This window comes from Ips typographus, linkage group LG3 (genome assembly GCF_016097725.1).
Source record: "Ips typographus isolate SLU linkage group LG3, UJ_Ityp_2.0, whole genome shotgun sequence".
In the NCBI taxonomy this organism is placed as follows: Eukaryota; Metazoa; Arthropoda; class Insecta; order Coleoptera; family Curculionidae; genus Ips; species Ips typographus.
The window spans coordinates 7,494,206-7,517,396 of record NC_138424.1 but is presented as its reverse complement, the minus strand read 5'-3'; the positions used below and the strand labels follow the sequence as shown (position 1 = coordinate 7,517,396).

At 32.7% G+C, this 23,191-nt stretch overlaps 1 protein-coding gene across 9 annotated transcripts in view; it reads left to right on the top strand.

Moving 5' to 3' along the window:
• The window catches only part of Cngl (Cyclic nucleotide-gated ion channel-like), a 139,817-nt gene that overhangs the window by 103,769 nt on the left and 12,857 nt on the right, over positions 1-23,191 (top strand). For 5 of the 9 annotated variants that reach the window (XM_081976752.1, XM_081976751.1, XM_081976756.1 and 2 more), the window contains 12 exons: positions 5,683-5,788; positions 10,810-10,976; positions 12,103-12,202; positions 12,259-12,560; positions 12,611-12,741; positions 15,226-15,309; positions 17,455-17,608; positions 18,403-18,564; positions 19,404-19,642; positions 21,823-21,958; positions 22,107-22,214; positions 22,268-22,410. In XM_081976752.1, coding sequence (XP_081832878.1) covers positions 5,683-5,788; positions 10,810-10,976; positions 12,103-12,202; positions 12,259-12,560; positions 12,611-12,741; positions 15,226-15,309; positions 17,455-17,608; positions 18,403-18,564; positions 19,404-19,642; positions 21,823-21,958; positions 22,107-22,214; positions 22,268-22,410 — 1,832 coding nt within the window. The remainder of the gene's footprint in view (positions 1-5,682; positions 5,789-10,809; positions 10,977-12,102; positions 12,203-12,258; positions 12,561-12,610; positions 12,742-15,225; positions 15,310-17,454; positions 17,609-18,402; positions 18,565-19,403; positions 19,643-21,822; positions 21,959-22,106; positions 22,215-22,267; positions 22,411-23,191) is intronic. The other 4 variants (XM_081976753.1, XM_081976757.1, XM_081976759.1 and 1 more) reach the window with 2 other exon arrangements.

The following is a 23,191-nucleotide window of genomic DNA, read 5'->3' as shown; positions in this document are numbered from 1 at the left end:
ATGGGAAAAGTTTCACGAGAAAAGGTTGAGCGTAATTTTTCTGATGGAGTTTTTCTCTTTCCAAGCCGAAACTACTGCCGGTCTATTGAAAATGTAGAGATTAGATGTTTTGGGAGTGTCAGTTGTTATGGTTGATACAACGCCATTGTAATAGGATTTGTTGTAGAGAATACTGTTATTTTCCACCTCCACTGCAAAGACTTTACATTAATTAAATTAAATTGCCAGTTTATTTCAGGTTTTAATTTACGTTAACTGGTGTGCAACCCTTTTGAACTATAGTTCAATTAAAATTCTCTAATTTTTCTAGTCTAAATCGACCAGAAGGTATTTCCTATTAAAGTAGAAATTTATACGTCGTAAATTGTCGCCGCGAAGCGTCGTTTTCCCGGAGATGGTGAAAATGTCTTCGCCGCGAATTGCTTAACTACTCACATATCTGGAAAGGAAATTATCTTTCTCCGAATTTCGTTGGTCGGTCGCTTTATCTCCATTCTAGCGGCATGTTTGCGGTTTTTTTACGATGCAACTGTGAAACTGCGTAGTTTGCTTGTCACTAGTATAAATCGTCTTCTGTAAGAGTTTAATTTAAATTTTATGCAATTTTTAAACAATATGAAAAATCTCTGAAAGGCGTAAGAAGGAGGTAAAAACCAAATTTTGTTTCTGTGTAATGTTTGTTTCCCTGTGACGTGTTCAAGATTTACTATGCATCCATTTTTTTTCTTAATCTATGTTGGACCAGTTTTGAAGAACAAAGAATGTCATAAAGCTGACTTTTAAATTATAAACTGTTGGTTTTAATTTAAATATCATTATATTACGGGTTTGTTTCAAGCACATTTCAACATCAACATTTTAATTAAATCAAGTTTTATACACGATATTTAACCGAGATAAGGTCTGATTTATAAGCTATAGTTAAACAATAATCTATTAGATGTCCTTACTAACTATTTAAATACTTTTAGTTAACTAGGTTGACTGTGTAAATTGACACTTAGACAGAGTAATGACCTGAACAATTTAGATGATTATCAATAAAGTTCAGTTTTGCTTCTCATCTCATGTTTGTTTCAATTGTAAATCTCATTAATACCGTGACTGGTTTTATCGTAAATTCGTCCTTATTGACATGATTTTTGTAACTAATTTGATACGTTTAAGTTAACTACAAGTTTAGCTGAATTGTATAAAACTGACACTCACTCGTTAAAGACCACTTTTACAGGTTTTAGTTAAACTGAAGATGTAATGTTTAACTAAACCAAGTCACAAGTGACAGACTATGTAAGTTAACCCTTAAGGGCTGGTACTTTTACCTCCGGATAAATTTATTCTAAAGATAATTTCTATAGAAATGGCGGAATTGACCAACAGTAGCGTCTGATTCCACGGTTTCTATCAAAATTATCTTTAGAATAAAATAGTTGAAGTAGAAGAGAATAGCACTGAACAGACAGAGAGCAACTGATGACTGCTTTTTGACAAATGAGAGAGATATGTCAATAAGTTTTTTTTTTTTTTTTCATTATTAGTTTAATTAGAATAGTAAACCCTCTTAAGAATAATAATATAAGAAACATATTTTAGTTAACAACAAGTTTAACGGAACTGTATACAACTAACCTTTAGTAGATACTCTTAAGACGGAAATTACATTATACACCCGTTAATGGCCACTATATCAGGTTTCAGTTAAACTGAAAGTAATCTTTCTCTTGGGCCTTTTCGAGAGTTAACTGCAAGATAGGATTTGACTGTGTAAGCTGACCTTTAAACAGACAGAATAACTGATTCTTTTTTGACAACTAGATGTTAATAACATTCTTTCGATCCATGATTTTGGATCCCAAAGTGTTCTGATTTAAAAATCACATGACATCACGATTATATAATCAGATAGAGGTCACGTGACTTTTCAATCATAACGCGTTTTTTTGTAAAATTTCACTGTCAATTTTAAGGTGCAGAAACATATTTTAGTTAACAAGTTTAACTGAACTGTATACAACTGACTTTTAGTACTCTTAAGGTGGAAATTACATTACACACCCATTAATGGCCACTATGTCAGGTTTCAGTTAAACTGAAAGTTTAATCTTTACGTAAAGCTATACACAGTTGGGCCTTTTCGAGAGTTAACTTCAAGATAGGATTGACTGTGTAAGCTGACTTTTAAACAGACAGACTGATTCTTTTTTGACAAATAGATGTTAATAAGAGCCGCATTCTTTCGATCATTCTTTTCAGATCCAAAAGCGTTCTGATCTAAAAATCACATGACATCTGGTTATAAAATCATATAGAGGTCACATGACTTTTGAATCATAACGGGTTTGGATCCGAAATTACAAACAACTTTTTTCAAAGTAGCTTCGTTCTTATGAACACAATTTTTTGGAAAAAATAACTGTCAATTTTCAGATGCAGAAACATAATGGCCATTTTCTTACGGTTTGTGATTTCTTATGCAAACGCGATACGATTCAAATGTCACGTGGCCTCCGTGTAATTTTGTAATCATGGCGTTACGTGATTTTTAAATCATAACGTATTTGGGTCCGTAACCATGGATCGAAAGAAAGCGCTTATTTTAGTTAACGACAAGTTTAACAGATTTATAGAAAACTGACCTTTAAACACTTTGCTAAGGCGAGAATTACGTTATTATATAATATACAGGGTGATTCCTAAGTTGGGGCTTTCATTTCACCTGCGAATAGGGCTTCAAAAAATAAGGTTCAAGATTAAATAATTTTTTTTCGAAATGTGAACAATAACTAAGATACAGGGTGTCAAAGTTTTACTGAAAAAACGAAAATAAAAAATAACTTTAACTTAATTTTAACTAACTGACAGGTTATTTCCTATTAACATACATTAACAATTTTATTTTATTTTTTCTAACTTTTTTAGTTTTTGAGATATTTTAATTCAAAAATTGAGACACTTTTTGTGAGTTTGCAGCGATGTTGCCAGGTTTGAAGCCTTGTGAAGCTGTAATTTGCACTCCAATATAGACTTTTTATATATCGTTGAAAAGAGAATGAAAAATGCTACAAAATGTCGGGTGAACGAATTTTCTAACTTTTTGAGTTTTTGAGATATTTCAATTCCAAAAATTGGGTAATTTTTTGCCAGTTTGCAGCGTTGTTGCTAGGTTTGAAGGCTTGTGAAGCTGTAATTTGCACTCCAATCTAGATTTTTTATATATCATTAGAAAGAGGATGAAAAATGTTACAAAATGTTGGTTGAGCGAATGTTCTAACTTTTTCAGTTTTTGAGAAATTTCAATTCGAAAATTGTGTCACTTTTGTGAGTTTGCATCGTTGTTGCTAGGTTTGAACCCTTGTGAAGCTGTAATTTGGCTTCCAATCTAGATTTTTAATATACTGCTGGAAAGAAAATATAAAATGCTACAAAATGGAGTTTGAACGACTTTTCTAACTGTTTCAGTTTTTTTAGATATATTAAGAAATTGTGTCATTTTTTGTGAGTTCGCAGCGTTGTTGCCAAGTTTAAACCCTTCTGACGCCGTAGTTTGCCATCCAATCCAGATTTTCTATATATCATTGGTAAGAGAATAAAAAATGCTACAAAATGGTGGTTGAACAATTTTTCAAACTTTCTTAATTTTTGAGATATTCTAATTCAAAAATTGTTTCACTTTTTGTGAGTTTGCAGCGATGTTGCCAGGTTTGAAGCCTTGTGACGCTGTAATTTTCACTCCAATCTACATTTTCTATATGTCATTGGGAAGAAGATAGAAAATGCCACAAAATGGCGTTTGAACAAACTGTCTAACTTTTTCAGTTTTTGAGATATTTTAATTTAAAAATTGTGTCACTTCTTGTGAGTTGAAAGCGTTGTTGCCAGTATTAAACCCTTGTGACGCTGTAATTTGTACCCAAATGGAAAAAAGATGCAAAATGCTACAAAATGGCGTTTGAGAGAATTTTTTAACGTTTACAGTTTTTCAGATATTTTAATTCAGGCACTTTTTGTGAGTTTGCAGCGATGTTGCCAGGTTTGAAGCCTTGTGACGCTGTAATTTGCTCTCCAATCTAGATTTTCTATATATCGTTGAAAAGATGATAAAAAATGCTATAAAATGTCAATAGTATACACCCTGTAGCTTCGTTATTGTTCATATTTCAAAAAAGCGTCAAACGAAAAAAAAACCCTATTTTTTGAAGCCCTATTCGCAGGTGAAAGGAAAGCCCCAACTTTGGAATCACCCTGTATATTAATTGTTTAAATAATTAACCCTTAAACATAAGTATTGACTTCTTTAGTTTCAACAAACAAAATAGGTGTCAATAAGGTGCAATTTTGTTTATTATGTGAGTTGGGTAAAACGAGGGTTTTAAGACGAGAATTATAACTCAATTTTAAACTTTTAATTAATTTACTAATGTTTAATTATTATTCATTAATTTAATTTTTATTTATCTTATTGGTTTATTGGTTTGGTTCTCTAAATTGACCTGAGCCTTAACATAGCTAAAAGAATTCATGAAAATTGACTGTAAATTGACCTTAAATCTAAATAGGACTCTTTCAGTTTTTACAAACAAAATGGATGTTAATAAGGTTCAATTTAGTTTCTTATCATTGCTTGTTACAATGGTAAATCATGTTAAAACAATGACACGTTTCAAGGTACAAAAAGCCAAAGTTCGGATAATTTTAGAATTACCTCCTTTAGTTCGTTGCACAGTTTTAGTTTAAAAATTGTGGTACTAATTAAAATACTGGATAGAGGGACTACTGGGAGTGTACTGGAAGATAGATAAACACAATATATCAGTAAATTCTAAATTAAATTAGCAATTAAATTTTTACGGCCAGGAAGTGTGCAATGTCAACTAACCGCAATTGGGTTGCTGAAAATGTATTAGGTAAATTGCATTTTCAGTGTTACCTGTACCCTTTCTGATTTATAAATCTTTTAAATGAGATGGTCAATTTAGCAAGTTTGGGACAGTTGAAAAGAAACTCTGGTTTTCTGAAAGATCCGACATCTCGAGCATACATTTGGTGCTATTCAGCTATTCACCTTAAATAAAACTTCATGACATAACATGTTTCCTTTTCCAAAGAGCAAACGGAAATCATTATGATGACTGTATTATGCGTTTTTTATGTTTTTTTTTTGCTTACTAAATTGATCATCGAACTTTAAAAAACGTTTTGTTGTTATGGTTAGGAAAACAATAATGTAATCCGCGTGGACCTCAACTCGTGTCCGAATTTCCATTATTCCCGTTTATTTTGTGTTAGAACCGACCGCAAACCTGTCAGATCTACGTCGGCATAATTATAACAGAGATAATAACAATCGTTATTAACGGAAATACTGAAATTGTGGTCGTAAAGTTCAGGAGTTTAATGCTTATCTGTAATTAGAGAAATGGCACTGTTACGGCAAATAAGCCGCTACTGCTCGGATTAATTAATTGTCAAAGTTCATTCAATTAGTTCCTGTAGCTTAGAGAGTTCGCTCAGTTGGACGTCGACCATCGAAATTTAATTTAATTATATCCGATTTATTGTTACGGCAGTTGCGTTTAAGCAACGCTGCATTTGGTCCTTTAATTTAACTATTTAAACCAATTCAACCCAATCTATGTACCTGACAACTATTACTTATTCTAACATTATTTTCCAATTTTACAGAAACCCCCTCTGAAACGTGAAGATTCGTTCCTCAAACGGTTTTCTACTAGACAAATACCAGAAACTCAAGAAACTGTTGAGGATACTGGTAGTGAAGGCTGTGCAGGTATGTATCCGGTACAATTGATTTCATAAGAGAAACCTTTAAGCCCTGCTACGAAGTTTTGTCCAAAAAGTTTTTTGTTAGTTTGTCTGTCATCTTTTAAGATATAAGAAAACTCTTTACACTATTTATCATTTGTGTGATTTGTTGATTCTTTGTATGTAGTTTTCAATAAAAGATAACTTAACTTTAATGGTTTTATTGCACTTTAAATCAGTGTTTAAACAAAATACATGACATGGCACGATGACACACATGACAGTTGACTTATAAACTAATACAGTGTTCATATACATATAGAATTGTTATCAACACTCCCCCGCAATTCTATAGTTCCTATAACTATTAAATAAAACAAATTATAAAACCAAACAACTGTTTCGCGAAAACAAACTTACTCTAAAGACATAACTTTAAGTTTTTCCCTAAAAAATTCAAACTTTGTTATGTTTAGTGCTTTAGTAAAAATGTCAGCAATTTGTTCACCAGTTGGGATATAGTTTATAACTACTTCATTTTTAATTACACAGTCTTTTACATAATGATGACGAACGTCAATATATTTTGTGCGTTTCGTCTCTTAAGTCATAGCCATTTTAATACATGATTGATTATCCTCATAAATAACAATAGGAAGTACATTTTTATTTAAAATTTCGCTCAACAATTTTGTTATGAATATGCATTCTTTAGTACAATCAGACAATGCTATATATTGCATAAGCTGATACAATATTATCAGTTTTTACTCTCTCACATTTTAAACAATGATGTTTCGTATGCTTTAAATATCTTAAAATGTTCTTCAAATTCTTCCAATGTTCAAATGTATAATTATTTTGATAATGACTGAAAAATGAGATGGCAAAGCATAAATCTGGTCTACTGCCTAACATAATGTACATTAAACATCCCACTAATTCCCAGTAAGGTACATTACATTCAACTTCTTCATTACTTCCTTTTACTAGACACAACTTAGGTTGAACAGGAATTCTAGAAGTATTACAATTTACCATGTTAAACTTAAACAAAACCTTTTCTATTAAATCAAATTGATTTATAAGCAAAATATCATCTTTTATAATGATATTTAAACCCAAAAACTTTAGTTTGACTTTATTATTCTCTAAACAATTTGATTTAACAGGAGTTAAATCCCTCAATTGAAACTTTTCCATTAACTTTATTTTAAGACTTTTTAGTTCTGACTCTGTTTTTGACACTAAAATTAAATCATCCACATGAATAAGTCAGTTTACAAACATTATTTTTAACAAAGTCTTTACTTACATTCAGTCCATCAGGTATTTTCATAAAACTGGTTCCTTCAGCTCACCATTTAGGAACGCGCACTTCACATCTAGTTGATTTATGTGTAAATTGTCCTGAACACATAAAGAAAATAATATTCTCAGAGTCAACATCCGGGTTACTGGAGCATACATATCTATACTTTCGTCACACTGTTGATATCCACGAGCTACAAGTCGAGCCTTTTCACTTGCACAGCCATTCACATCCTTGTATCGAAAAACCCATTTCGAGTCAATTACTGTCTCATTAGCTGGATATGGAACAATTTCCCAGGTTTCATTTTCTCTAAGAGCTTTCAGCTCACTTTCAATAGCCAGTTTCCAACCTTGTCCCATAGCAATTGCCTCGTTGTAGGTTTGGGGTACATGCTGATTTAAAGTTTCAGCTGACAGGGCTGCTATCAAACTTTCATCTATATCAGAACTCATGTGATAGTCTTCGAGTCGTTTAGGTAGTTTTCTTGTTCTTCTACTGTGTCTTAATGTTTCTTGTTCTTCACTGTCATTTGAATTGTTGTTTTCTTCTTTACACACACTTTCACTTTCAGCATGTTTATCTTTGTCTTTTTCTTTGATGTTGTTTTCACGTTTATTTTCACTTTCCAACATGTTTAAAGGTGTCCCTAAGTTTCTTGTCGCATTTTCATCAAACATAATATGTTTTCCTGTCACAATTTTCTTCTTTTCCGGATCCCAAACACGATATCCATTGTCTGTATAGCCCATGAAAATCATTTTACGGCTTCGAGCATCTAGTTTACTTTGTCTCTCTTCTCTGGGTATTAGGACATATGCCTTACAACCAAACACTTTAATTTTATTCAAATTTGGTTTTTCCTTGTACCAAATTTCAGCTGGAGTTTTTCCATTCTCTAAAACTGACGTTTCTGTTCGGTTTATAAGGTAAATAGCTGTTTTCATAGCCTCTGTCCAAAAGGATTTGTCAAGATCTGACTCATACATCAAGCATCTAGATTTTTCTAACAAGGTGCGATTGAATCTTTCAGCTATACCGTTTTGCTGTGGGTTATGTGGTATTGTGTATTGAATATGAATTCCTTTGTTTCTACAAAATTGCTGAAACTCTTTTGAGGTATATTCTCCCCCATTAGCCTTTTAATGTGACTGTCACAAATTTTTTCAGCCATTGACACATACTGTTTAAATTTTTCCAACACTTCATGCTTGTGTTCAATAAAATAACAAACAGTAAAATGTGAATAGCTATCAATAAAGGAAACCACATACCTTTTTCCATCATATGATGCAGGACTTATTGGCCCACATACGTCTGAGGACACAACCTCCAAAACTGACTTTGCTTTTCTCTCTTCTGGCAATGATTTGTAAGATGAACCTGTTGGCAGCATGACATGGCACGATGACTTCGTACAACTACTACCCTTGACATCTTTTACATGACACACATGACAGTTGATTTATAAACTATTACAGTGTTCATATACTATAGAATTGTTATCAACAATTTGTTTCTTTTTCATTAATTCTTCACCGTACAGCAAATAGTATATGCAAATTTCGAATTTTCTAACACATTTTTCTTTTATTTTGCTTCTCAGACCAATCCTTGCTATTTCTTTAGGTTACCTTCTCATTTTCTTTTCTGTTTCAGCACATGATTATTGTATTGACTATGCATGTTTATCTTTTATTAGTTTACATTGAAATATTATGCATGTTATACATATCATGCATTTTATGAAATGTTTAGTTCATTTTGGACTGGCTTTCCTTCGTTTTCCAGGTATTTTTGTTTTTACCTTATTTTAAATCAAAAAGTAGAATTTTGCAACGAATATGTAGAATTTTTTGATCATAAACATAAGTAGATATTTGAATTAACTCTACCCTAACCTATGCATTCTAAGTGCAAAGGATACGTTTATTACCACTAGGTCGCTATTTGAACTTTCTGAAACGTCTCTATCAATTTTTTACGCTAATTCATGTTCTCCACTGTGCTTAGCTTGTAAACCTGCATGGAATTCTCCAGCTCATGCTACAATATTCCCTGATTAGCACAGTTAATCTGGTCGTAGAAAAGACATGCAAGATAATGCTTATTTCCATTAGACTGGCATTGACCTGATGTAGAGCAGAGTTATTTTTGATATTACAATAAAGCTCATAATGCATTTAACTTGATCTCAAAAACAACACAACATGCATGACTAGGATTGCTTTTTTGAGCTATTTTGTGATTATTGATTTCTAAACAAATTCTAGTTTGTCAGAAGACCTGACCTGCTATCTCGCAAGTGTCGGTCGACTCCACTTAACAACTTCATTATAATACATCTTAACTAACGGAATGCAAATCCTAATTACAATCCTTTCTTGGAAATAGGAGTTGGCTATTTGTTACGTTGGAATAAGATTGAGTGTTCAACGGCTTCCACGAACATAGTGACATTTCAAAATAAAGATAGTTTATTGGGGAAATTGAAATAAGAATGAAAAGTGGTTTATGGAGATCTCCAGTAATAATTAGGCAGATCCAGGAATAAAAACAAAACCCATTTATATTCAACATGATTATGGACAAAATGGTCGGAGATCTACCTAAAAGAGCAGGATACAAAATGGGGAACTTACTTCAATGTTGTCTGCCACGCAGATGATACAGTGCTCATTGCGGATTCTGAAGACAACCTTCATAGATTACTTCACTCCTTTAATCAATCAGCAAAACAATTAAATATGGTCATTAACACGGACAAAACCCAATGTCTTGTATCATCAAAAGAGCCAACAAGCTGCAAACTGGAGATTGACCAGAAAATTGAAGAACAAGTAAGTCACTGCAAATACTTGCTGAGATAACAATTTATGGAAATCTACAGAATGAAGTCAGAGAACAAACAAAAGAGACATTGTGTCGAAAAACAATTCCTCAACATAAACAGTGAAATACGAGTATATAAATCGATAATCAGACCTGAAAACATTACAAATGATGCGATCGGTTGAAATGAAAATAATAAGAAGTGTACACGGAAAACATTACACGACAGAATCAGAAGCGAAGACTTTAGACAACAGAGCGAGATACAGGACATAGGAAGGTAGCTAAGACAGAGAAGTAAATACTGGAATAAACCCTAAACAGAATGGAACACCACAGACTTGTAAAAATCGCCAAACAAACAATCATGTGGGAAAACGAACCCAAGGTAGGCCTCCAAAACGCTGGAACGAGTGCTGGATATCAAAGTCCGAAGAAGCATAATAGGACAAAACAGGCATTAGCCTACCTATATGGACACCCATATTAGAAAGAAAGAGGATTACGAACCTGGTGCGGGTTGCAGAATTCGGGACGACTACATAGTGTGGCACGAGACGGAGTCTCCTGGCTGTCTTCCACCATCTGCCTTACTAACGGATGTCGAGTCTTATTTATACCAAATCGGTTCAATGACGAAATCTATTATTGTTCACTACGTGCATTCTGACTGTAACCTGCCATCTTCGAATATTTGCTTAAATTTAATGAATTTATATTTTCTAAATAATACGAATTTTAATATAAACTCATTTTTCATAAGGTGATGTAGACAATATGACTCAGATTTTGATGGGATTTACATGAATGTTTTCTTTGAATAGTTCAAAATGTATTTTATTTTGGAATCTACATTCTTTAGGCTATTTTACCATTAACTAAAAACTTTTTTTTTGTTTTAGGTGACAATAGACTGGCACCACGTAGAAGAAGAAAACGATTACGCCAGCCTCGAACGGTGGTGAATCCGGACTCAAATTTTTATTTTTATTGGTTGTTTGTGTTAACGATTTGTGTGTTGTACAATATGTGGACGTTAATTGTTAGGCAAAGTTTTCCTGAACTTCAGGTAAGTTAACCAATTGTTTGATAAGAGCCTTTAATTTCTGTTACAGAAATAGGACTTTCCAGATTAAGTAATTTTTATCAAATTGTAATGTAGGTACTGTAAAATGGGTAATATTTCTGTTCTTGAATGTATTAAATCTAAGTAACTGGTCAGAGTCAAGCTTGTCAAAATGGAGAATCAATGATCTTCTTGGCATTGTTCTTATTGCAAAAAGTAAATTCTCGGAATACCAAGAAGTTTTCCATGTTAGGCCATTAGACAGACTACTATATCCAGCATGATTCCATGTCAAGTATTTCCAATGTCTTCAAACTTCACTTAAAGTACATTATCATAATTTGTTAATTAATACTCTTACCCTAATGCTTTTTGTAGAAAGCATAGTTTCCATATGGTGGAGATCAACCTTGTCTTTGATTGTCCATTATCAAACACTGCAGTTTTGGAGGAATATTGTTATTAAATTTGATGTGATTTAAAATGCAAAATCATTTTCAGTTAAAACAATTTTTCAAACTAACAGACATTCTAAGTACACATAACATTATAAATTATCATTATTATTTACTTCCTGCGTTCGGTTCCTTAGGGATAATAATAACATTTTTGACCTAAAACTTCTTCCCAGCTAATTTTGTTATTGGGATTGAGTTAGTAAATAATATATTACGTACAATGTACACTCTGGGGAGACAGAACGTTTTTAGATTCTGGATCACGATAGCCAAAACAATACTATAAAAATTGCTTGTGGGAAAAGGAAACCTTAACGTAAAGCATATAATTACTTTTGATTTTAATTAGAATTAGTATTTATTTTTGTACTTTTGCCATTTACATTAGAATGGATGTACACGTCGTAAACAAAAAAATTACAGCATACAACTAGACATAAGAATCAGAAACTCTGCTAAGACAAAACACCAATTAAACTAAAATATAAAATTACTCATCATCAAATATCTGCAAGAATATTATTGATTTTATCATAATGACCAATAAAAGCACAATCCATTTATTCCAATTTATTGAACAATAAAAGCTCTCCATTCCCTAAAGTAGGAATGTTTATGAGGCTCAGATTTATTTCCTGCATAATTTAATACTTACATTTGTATATTTTCAGGAAATGGTCTCAACTTTTTGGCTCACCTGTGATTATCTAAGTGACTTGGTTTTTTTACTAGATTTGGTTGTACAGTTTAGAACGGGATATTTAGAACAAGGTAATAGTAGTAGAGTATGACTAAGTGTTCTATGGTAATATTTGGTGAACAATTAGGTCTAATGGTATATGATTCTAAAAAATTGGCCTGTCATTACCTTCGCTCACGTGCCTTCCTGCTGGACCTCACTGCGTTGTGTCCAGTAGACCTGCTTCAGCTCAGGTTGGGTTTCCATCCTTTGCTGAGGTGTCCTCGATTTCTCAAAGTATATAGGGCGGTCAACTATTATTACATGGTCGAGTCGAGGACGATATGGCCGAATTTGTGGCGGGTCGTCAACCTGATTCACATCCTGTTGATCCTAGCTCATTGGTTCGGATGTTTTTATTTCTTATTATCCGAAGCCGAAGGATTTCAGGTGAACACCTCCTATTTGGTTTGTAATTGAATTCACCGTGTATATAATAGGGTGACTGGGTGTATCCGTATCGGCCTGGAGACTACGCCACTTTAACAAGGAAATATTTAGGTTCTTTGTACTGGTCCACTTTAACTTTAACTACCATAGGAGATTTGCCTACGCCAGAAACAAACGCAGAGTAAGTATTTTCTATAGGCATCAGATAATACAGTCATCGTAACTTTTGATTAAACATTAATTTGTCTATAGAATTAATTAAACGCACAAAATCATTTAGGTTTAATAAACATTTCTTCATAGACTATTAAAAAAATAAAAAAACTTCTTTACTGGCAACTAGACTACCTATTTTCTTGCATTGAAGCAAAAATTAACATTTTAAAACCCTTTTTTCTCAATAATGTGAAAGGATTTTACATTTTATTTTTTGAAGTAAATTATTCCAACTTGTTGTTCCATCTAATATTATGATCCATCTGTTGAATAATATGCTATGCTATGGTAACTCCATCAAGGTAAATATTACACAGGGTGGTCCAGTTTTAAATATCAATAATTCACCAATCCATAGCTAATTAAAAAATAAGTTGACATTCATTATGTCATTTTCCTGAAAAGTGCTTTCTAAGGAAAATACAGTCCTTCAAATTTCTGTTTAAAAAATCGTTTTTTTTGTCATAACTGTCAGACCGTTGGAGCAATATTGATCAAATTTGGAACAAGCACTTTATTACACGTTATTACGGTCAAAGACCTAAAACTAACCCAACCCAACTTAAAAATTGTCTTGGAAACGGAAAATTCACTTAAGAAGTTTAAAAAATATTATTGTAGCCAGTTTTCATAGTTTCCAGACAAACTAAAAGACTTTAGTTTTGAAAATTGAACTAGAAAAGATACAAATTTCAGAAGCTTAAAAATTGTGTTTGTAACCAGTTTTCATGCAAATTGAGAGACTTTAACACTAAAAATTGACTTGTAGACATAAAAACTACTTTTTCAAGAATTTGTTACAACAAATTCATACATTTAAAGCTTAAAAATTGACTTGAACCCCAAAATGTGACTGAACTAATGAAAAGTGACATCAGAAGCTTAAAATTTGCATTTGAAGTAAGTTTTCATAATTTGAAGACAAATTTCAATATTTTAGTCTTGAAAATAGTCTTAGATGCAGGACATTAACATTAGATACATGAAAATTGTCTTGAAATCGAACTTTTCGTGCTTTTTACTTTGCTTTTAATTTTCTTCGAATTCTGGACTATTTTTAGTGCTTCAAAACTGCTTTCAGCTTGGAAAATCGAGTTTCAAGACTATCTTGACCAAGTTATTGACATGGCAAACTTAAAAAACAATTTTTACACTCTTCATAGACTTAAAATAGTATTCCAAGCTTTGTCACTATTAAATCGACTTGATATATCGGTATTTCTTAATAAACTAGACTGTTTTTAGTGTTTTAAGGCTGTTTTCAGTGCCTCAAATCGAGTTTCAAGACTATCTTTACAAAGTTTTTGACTTATCAGGCCTAGAAGCCAGTTTGTCCACTGACCATAGTCTTGAAAATGTTATTTCAAGCTTCTTCAGTATTAAATTGACTTCTACACTCATAGGTGCAATAAATTGTAGCATCTCTAAGAAATTCAGACTGTTTTTAGTGCTTTTTAAGACTGAAAAATCGAGTTTAAGACTATTTCCAAAAGTCAAGTTTCTTCAGTAATAAAAGTAAAAAATGTTGGTACCAAATGCTACAATAATAGTCTTGAGAACTAATTTTTAGAAATAAAATAGTCCGAAAATTTAATTTACTTCTAGATTTGTTGTCCAGTCCAGAAAATTGAGTTGTACACCAATTAAAGTCTTGAAAATATACTTTTGGACTCTCTTTAGTCCTAGTAAGGCCCGTTCTAGCATTAAAAGTCAACTTTTATTCTATTTTTAGTAGTAAAAAATGAGTTTCATGCACAATACAATCTTTGTCTTGATTTCCGAACTTTTTTTAGTTCTTGAATGCCAGTTTCAGACACTCAACCAGGATGGCAGTCTGGGAAAGCGAATCATAAGACCATTCCTAGTAGTAAAAAAGTTTTTAGACTATTCAGTACAAATTTGGACTTTCACAAGTCTTGGATGTTCAGTTTTAAACTATAAAACGATTTTTTAAATTGAAATTTGGAGGACTGTATCTTCCTTAGGAAACGTTTTTCAGAAAAATGACATAATGCAAGTCAACTTATTTTTTGATTAGCTATCAAATGGTGAATTATTGACACTTAAAACTGGACCACCCTGTATAATATAGTGTAAGTGCAAGGTAAATTGGTACTTACACTTTAATTCAAATTGAACGTCTTATCTTTTTAATAGTCTAATAAATTAACAATAGTTTCAAAACTCTTGCCCCTAATCGCTCTGTTTAATGTGCAACATCAGAAATCATGGAATTGTTTATTGACCGTAAATATACTAAATAATAGTAAATACATTTTTTACATTCGGACATAAATTAAAAATCAGACAATGTTTTGCTCTGTATTGAGTCAAACTCGTACCAACAAACCCCTACATTTCCGGGGTAGATTTGGTTGGTTTGAGTACGACTGAATTTTTTATTTTATTAAAAATCATGGTAAAGAAAGTTTTTTTTTTAATTATGTAGAAAGACGGATTCAGTGGACGGCCCTCGGTCGCTGCCGCGCAGAGGGGTCAAATCTCGTCTGCTGCAGTTCAACACGAGTAACGGGTAAATTTCCAACTTATGTGGTTCACGCACCCCCCCTTTAAGTACGGCACTGGCAGCGGCAGGACTGAGGGTTCGCTGCACTCCGTTTCAAATTAGCACTTTTTTTGTTTTTATGCGGACTGAAACATACAAGTTCGAGTAGATCGGATGTTTAACGCTTGTTTTCGATTTTTCTAGACCCTGCCGCTGCCAAGTTTTCCAATTGTGTTGGTTTTCTACGTGCTCCTCATACTTTAAACGTCTTTATTTTCTTTATTGAATCGTTAAGCGGTGGGTCTGCAAATCACGTTTTACGTGAGGAAACTAGGTCATTACCTTCACCCTTTTAAAACTTGTGACTTTATACTTTTTGTCAATAGTGTTACAGTACTCATATTTGTTCTCTAATTCATTTCAATTTTAAGTTAGATCTAGTTTTTTTTACAACATACATTTTAGATATTACATATCAACTTTTTTACATAGAAACTCTATTTCAAATACAAGGTTTTGAAAAAAGATGCTAATCCGTTAACTAAAGATCCCTTAAGAAAAACAGTAATACAAGTTTCATAATATAATTTTTAAATTTGGGCCACGGTGTTTGATAATATACAGAGTGTCCGAATGGTTTTCTAAGCAACGCAGTTTTTTTAGTGTAAGTCGATTGGTTTTGTATAAAGCAGTGGCGCAGACTATACGAAAACAATGTACTTGACTTCTACGTTTTTGATAAAATAACATCCTTTCCTCTTCGCTCTCGAAGTTCTTCAATTTGATTTCAGATTCTCTCTTCTTTCTGGTCTTCTGGATGTTCTATCTCGGATTCAATAGAATTGTTATAGCTTTCTTCAACCATGACAATTTCGGTATTTTCTTCTTTGGGACACCTTCTTCAATAACTGTGGCTTTCTGAACTTCTATTACATACTCTGTTTTTTTCTGTGTTTTCTACGTCACCAGTTTTTACGTCTTTTTTTTATTAATCTTATTGACTTTCTTTTTCTCAACTGTAGTGTCTGGTATTTCTTCGTCTTTGCAATGAAATACCTAGCTGCTCCCAGAAAGCTTTCTTCAATAGCTCCATATCGTTTACTCTCTCAAGTTTTGTCTTCTCTTCATCTGAGTAAGTAAATTGATGACTGATTTCTGGTTTTTCTTCACATTCTTTTGGTTTTGTAACTTCTTCTTTCTCCTGAAACTTTAAGAACTTGTTCTTATACAGCAAGAATTTCAGTTTTTCATAACTTTTTTTTAGAAAAATCTTCTTCAGTTATCGTTGATTTTTAACCTCTTCAAGTAATTCTTCTACTGTATTTTCTAGTTCTTTAGGTGTTTCTTTCTCTACCGTGATGATAGTCAAGGATTCTTTATCTTCTTTCTCTACTGTAAGAATTTCAATATATTTGTCTTTATCGCTCTCTTTCTTTCTGATAATTTTCTTTACTACCTTTTTCCTTAGAACACTTTCTGTACACCTCTACAATAACGGTTTATTGAATATTTTCAGGAATTTCTTCCATTAATTCTTTGAAAGTTTCTTCTACGAATGATGCTTTGTTTCTTCACAATTCTTTTGTGAAAACTTTCTCTTCAATCGTGGTAATTTTATCTGATACAGAAATTGATCTTCTTTTTTTCTTTTTCATAGTCACGCGTTTTTTGATAGTTTTCTTTTTTGGTGCGCCATCTTCTAATACTATGGTTTCTTCTTCTTTATTACTTTATCACTTTATTAAACTTTTTTCTTTAATATATTGTTATAAAATACCATTTTCTTCAAAAAACGTTTTTTTTTTGTTACAGTTTGGGACACGAATTCAGCGAACACTGTGGCTCAAATTAAAATAAGCCCAAACGATATTACAAAACGTATTTATTTTACTCAAGTAATCTATACACTTAACGGATTGACTTACTTTTTTATAGCACCCTGTATACATTTTTCTTTGTTCTTCTAAATAAATGATCACGTGCATTGTTTTTTCTCTTTAGGGTTCCATATTAGGCACAAAAACTCTATACTTACAGGTAGATCAACATAAAAGATCTACGAATGTTTGTTGTTTTCTATAATTTTATTTTAATATAAATGATGGTTCTCTAAAAGCTTTATTTATTTATTCTTTATTTATTCTCGTAACTTGATTCTTTTTTCTGTTTTAGGTATATTTTTACTATAGTTAGCTACCTAATAGGAGTGTTTATTTTTGCTACGATCGTCGGGCAAGTGGGAAATGTGATAACCAATAGAAACGCGAATAGATTAGAGTTCGAACGGTTGTTGGATGGTGCCAAAACGTATATGCGCCATCATAAGGTAAGTTCTTTTAAGCCATAAAGTAATAGTAGATAGTTAAGTAATCAAATTGTTCCTGTATAATAACGGTATCCTAACTGATCAAAAACATTCGAAAAAAATGGATTTTTTGGACGAAAAAAGCTGCTTAAGAGACAATTTGAAAAATTTTACAATTATTACATCAAATAATTGTGTTATAAAAGTAATTTCTGCTGAAACTGGTACTTTTGCCAATTAAAAATTAAAAAAAGCTTAAATAAAAAGTTCCAGTTTAGTTACTAATTACCAGCGTATTTAGAGCGAAAGATTAAGCTAATTTATGTTTTGGCTCTTTTCGCACAATTCGTCACACTCAAATCATAAGCTGGCTAATTTTTTTGTTGTTTTTACTGGTTTTTCGAGCCTTTTTTCATTACAATGAAATAAAGTAATAATGCAAATTTAGTGTATATTGCTATTTCCACCTCATTTCCTTAACTTGGTAGTTAAAGACTGTAGAAGTAATATCTTAGCATCATAGTAAATTACTGTTTCTCTCGCAATTCGTATTCTCACAACGTTTTTCCTGGTGGCTCTTAAGCAGCTACACAACCGATATATTTACTTTTCGCCTGCACTATTTCCCGAACGCAATCATTTCGGTATTATTACGTGAGAAGGAATTAAATCGTTTAATACCCGTAGTATTGCAAAGGATTTTCTGTTGAGAAATTTCTACCTCTGCTAGGGATTATTGAGGCACAAAGTTGGATTACCGAACATTTTCTTCCAAATACGCTTTTGTAAGCTTTGTAATAAATGTGAACTTTCAGGTACCAGGAGGAATGAAACGACGCGTTCTACGATGGTACGATTATTCCTGGTCCAGAGGACGGATTCAGGGTGGAGGTGATATAAACACAGCCTTGGGGTTACTCCCCGACAAATTAAAAACTGAACTGGCCCTACATGTCAATTTAAGTGTTCTCAAAAAGGTAAAATTGATTTTAACTTTTGATCTCAGTCAGTCACTAGATAAGAAAACTCTGGATTTCAATTCTGCAATGCAAAACGCTCATCTGAAAGGATTATCATGTTGTATGCTTGCTTCTTCTGCATTTTCGTAAATTTTGTCCATATCTTAATCCTTCTTTCAAATAGTACGTACAGTAATACTTTTTGTTCTTGATTGTCATTTTGGTTTCACAATCTTCAGTTTGTATGAAAGTTCCAGTCTATAGCTCATTTCAAAGTTATTTTCTATGTTAATTTTTTTTATTTGGTGGTTTTATTTGATTTTTTTTTGATTTTTTATTTGTTTTTTACTCTCAATTAGTTCATTTTCGCTCCCTTGTATCTGTATGCAACCTTTTTTCTGCTTTTTGCTCTTCTTGATAATACTTCAAATAGTGCACTTTTCTTGAATGCGTTTTTACGGATTTGTCTAGTAAACTTACACTAATACAACGCCAACAACGGTTCTTAATATGTTCATGATTAAAAACTAATTTACTCTTCAAACTAAACCACTCACATTAAAAACATAATACCGAAACAAAAGTGTTGAATTAAAATTACATTTTTGTTTGAAAAAGTTTGAGTTTTTCCACATTTAACACAAAAAGCGCTAACTCAGTTGCCCATAAATATAATGAGGCGAGCCAAATAAAACCGGAAGCGGAAACTGACATATAAAACTTTCAGGTAGTAAACTTTTCCTGCCGGAAAAGTTTTAAAAACATTTCGGTTATTTGTGGGAACGCTTTACATGTTTTCGTTTTTGGTTTTGTCGCCGTTTATCCGCTAATTCTGGAGATTTTTTACCGGTTTACAGGTGACGATATTCCAGGAATGCCAACCTGAATTTCTACGGGATTTAGTGTTGAAAATGAAAGCCTACATTTTTACTCCTGGTGATTCGATCTGTCGAAAAGGGGAAGTGGCTCGGGAAATGTTTATTATAGCCGATGGGATTTTGGAGGTGATCAGTGAAACTGGGAAAGTGCTCACCACTATGAAAGCTGGAGATTTTTTTGGTGAAATTGGAATACTTAACCTAGACGGATTAAACAAGTACGTCCATTTGTCTTTGTTTTCTATGTAGGATAGTAGAGTAGTTGTCTTTGTTTACTATAGAATTTAAACTGATAAAGGTTAAGCAAACTGGTAAAAAGGACAGGACTCAAAATGAAATTTGGATAAACCAGAAAAGCGCTAGATACAAGAAAATTTCTAAATAAATAATTTGTAATTTACATTCAGAAACTGACAATTGTCAAAATAACTGTCATAAATCTCAAAAACACGTCGTTTCGTAAACTGTGTTACACTGTAATTCTTGCACCTTTGTGGCAAATTTTGACAGTTTTTATATTAGTGACAGACATCACGTGGTTTTTGAAGAATAATTTAGCTAGGCAGTCACGTGACCACTGTCATAAATCTCAGAGACCTGTTTTGTATCGAATACTGCAAAACTTTTCTAAACCCTGATTTTTTGCAACTTTTGAGCGCAGTTTGACAGTCACGGAGAAAATTGCTTGTCAAACCCATTTGTAGTGAGATAATTACTGTTTTAAGCACATTTTTAAATTCTTCATTAAATTTTCTATTCAATAACCTGAAAAAAACACTACAAGATTTGGTAGTGTCAGGGAGAAAAGCGCTGCCAAAGTTTTAACTTCCAGAAGCACAGTTTGAAAGGCCAGCCAGGAATCAAAATGGCCTGTAAAACCACCTTGGAGCGAGAAAGTTACTGTTTTAAGCACATTTTTGGCATTTTCACTAAATTTCCTATTCAATAATCTCAAAATCCACTACAAGATTTGGTACAGTCAGGGAGAAAAGCGATGCCAAAATTTGAACTGACAAAAACAGAAAGGACAGCCAGTTACAAAATCGCCTGTAAAACCCACTTGGAGTGAGAAAATTACTGTTTTAAGCATATTTTTGGCATCCTCATTAAATTTATTATCCAATAATCTGAAAAAACACTAGAAGATTTGGTATAGTCAGGGAGAAAAGCGGTATCAAAGTTTGAACTGCCAGAAACACAGTTTGAAAGGACAGCCAGGAACAAAATCGCCTCTAAAACCCACTTGTAGTAAGAAAATTACTGTTTTAAGCACATTTTTGGCATTTTCAACAAATTGCCTATACAATAATCTGAAAAAACACTACAAGATTTGGTATAGTCAGGGAGAAAAGCGGTGTCAAATTTAGAACTGACAGAAACACAGTTTGAAAGGACAGCCAGTTACAAAATCGCCGGTAAAACCCACTTGGAATGAGAAAATTACTGTTTTAAGCACATTTTTGGCATCCTCATTAAATTTTCTATCCAATAATCTGAAAAAACACTACAAGAAATGGTACAGTCAGGGAGAAAAGCAGTGCCAAAGTTTGAACTGACAGAAACACAGTTTGAAACACACTCAGAGACAAAATCGCCTGTAAAACCCACTTGGAGTAGGAAAATGACTGTATTATGAAATTATGTTATGAAAGACTGATTGGTACTTAGCAATAAAATTATAGTTCAATTAATTAGATAGCTTATATTCTAGGGTGTGGATGCATCATAAGCTTGTGTTTACCCAATAATTAACAATTTAGTTATCAGAGAAGATTAAAAACTTCGACAGCTTGTTTAATAATAATTAGGCCTAATTACGAGTATCGCAATATAGATAGAAGAAAATAAATCAATTTTTCTGTTGTGAAAACTACTAACAAAACTTTTGAATGAACGACTTTTTGGGAAAAATTGAGAAAAGGCTGCAACTACTATTACCTTTTCGAAATAGTTGAATTTAGTTAGTGTTAATAGTTTTTGAGGTTTTTAAGGAAACAGGAATTTTAAAATGCATTACCTACCTATTTTACTTTGATATTAGAAACGCTGACCTCGTTCTTCCTTTTGATCTTAGAGCTGAAAAGGTAAATAATAATTTCAAAGCCCAATAATTAGAATCGACAAAAAAAATATCGATCGACTGTTAATTACACTTCAGGGCAATTAGTTAGGAATTAATGATAACCAAAAAGTGCATATTTTAAAAGTAAATGCTATACTATTTTTAGCTGCACTATTCATTTTAATGGAAATTCAAATTTAGCAAATTACTAGTCTTTCTGTAGAGATTTTGAATAACTTTAATCCTCCATCTTTGTTTCTTCAATATTATAACATTAAACAATGACACATAAACTGTTTTGTGTCATTGTTAATTCTACCAACAAATATCTTTCAGGAGAACAGCAGACGTCAGATCAGTGGGCTATTCTGAACTGTTTTCCCTATCTCGTGAAGACGTTCTGGCAGCTATGAAGGATTACCCAGAGGCTCAGGAAATTCTTCAGGCTCTTGGTCGTAAACGCCTTATGGAGGTAAAACTTACCCCTCCTTTGTCCCTCCCAATCTACTACGCCCCATCATCGCTACTTAAAACTGCTTTAACCGACATCTCCTCGTATTCATTGCGTCGCTTTGTAGTGGCAGGCCAAAAATTAACCGAAAGCTTGTTCACATTCGCAGCTTTTGCAGGTTAAAGCTAGTGCGAAGCATCCGCCACATCAGAAGAGCGACCATCATCACCATGGCCACGATAAAGGTTTGGTGGACAAAATCAAGAGTGAGGCAAAGGTCTGTATAATTAACCAAGCATCTATTCCGAAGTTCGTTAATTGTTATGTTAGGGGCTCAAAAATGCTCTGAGAAAGTCCAGGACTCATTACAGGCGATCGGATGAGAGTTTGGAGTTGCAACCGCTTCAACCTCATGGTATAGGAACGGTCAATGGGAATGGAAATTCAAAAGGCACTTTAAAACGAATGCCAAGGTTAGTAAGAACTATAATTTAATAAATAATATTACGTTTGAAAAGAGTGTTAATTATTTGAGAATTAGATTTAACACAGTTGTTATTATTCCCTCTTTTAGAAAACATCGAATATGTTTCCGTTTTTAAGATATTTTAAAAAATTTAATTTTTTTTAAATTTTTAATTTTAATTTTTTTGTGACGTTAATATTGGACATTGATCAACTGATGACACTTATCTAGAGCCACTTTTAGGTCCTGTTGTACAATCACAGTGCAAAGACCGGTTCAGTTGAACTGCTACTTGTAATTGAACTTTATCATACGAAATGCATTTCTGTCAAAGTGACGTTCCTGGCTTGAGCCAGGTTTAAAGATTGAATCACTGTTGTACAACTGGACCTTAATGTTCTTTAAACTGGCGTTGTCAGTTTTTAATTTCGTCGTTTTGAATTTGCGGAACCTTCATCATCTTGATTTTTTAAATACGGTCCTGTTATTTTAATGTTAGATTCTGAAGGTCCTTTTTATTTTAAATTTAATAATATATAACACTTTATTCTTTTGTACATTTTTTACTGGTGGTATTAAAGTAAAACTGATTTTTCATTCTACAAAATTCGGTACAGTTAAGGAGAACTGTTTGAGAGTTTGAACTGCCAGAAACACGGTTTAAGGACAGTCAGAGACAAAATTGCCTGTAAAACCTAGTTCTAGTGAGAAAATTACAGTTGTAAACACATTTTTGGAATCCTCGTTAACTTTTCTACCCAATAACTTAAAAAAAACTACAACATTCG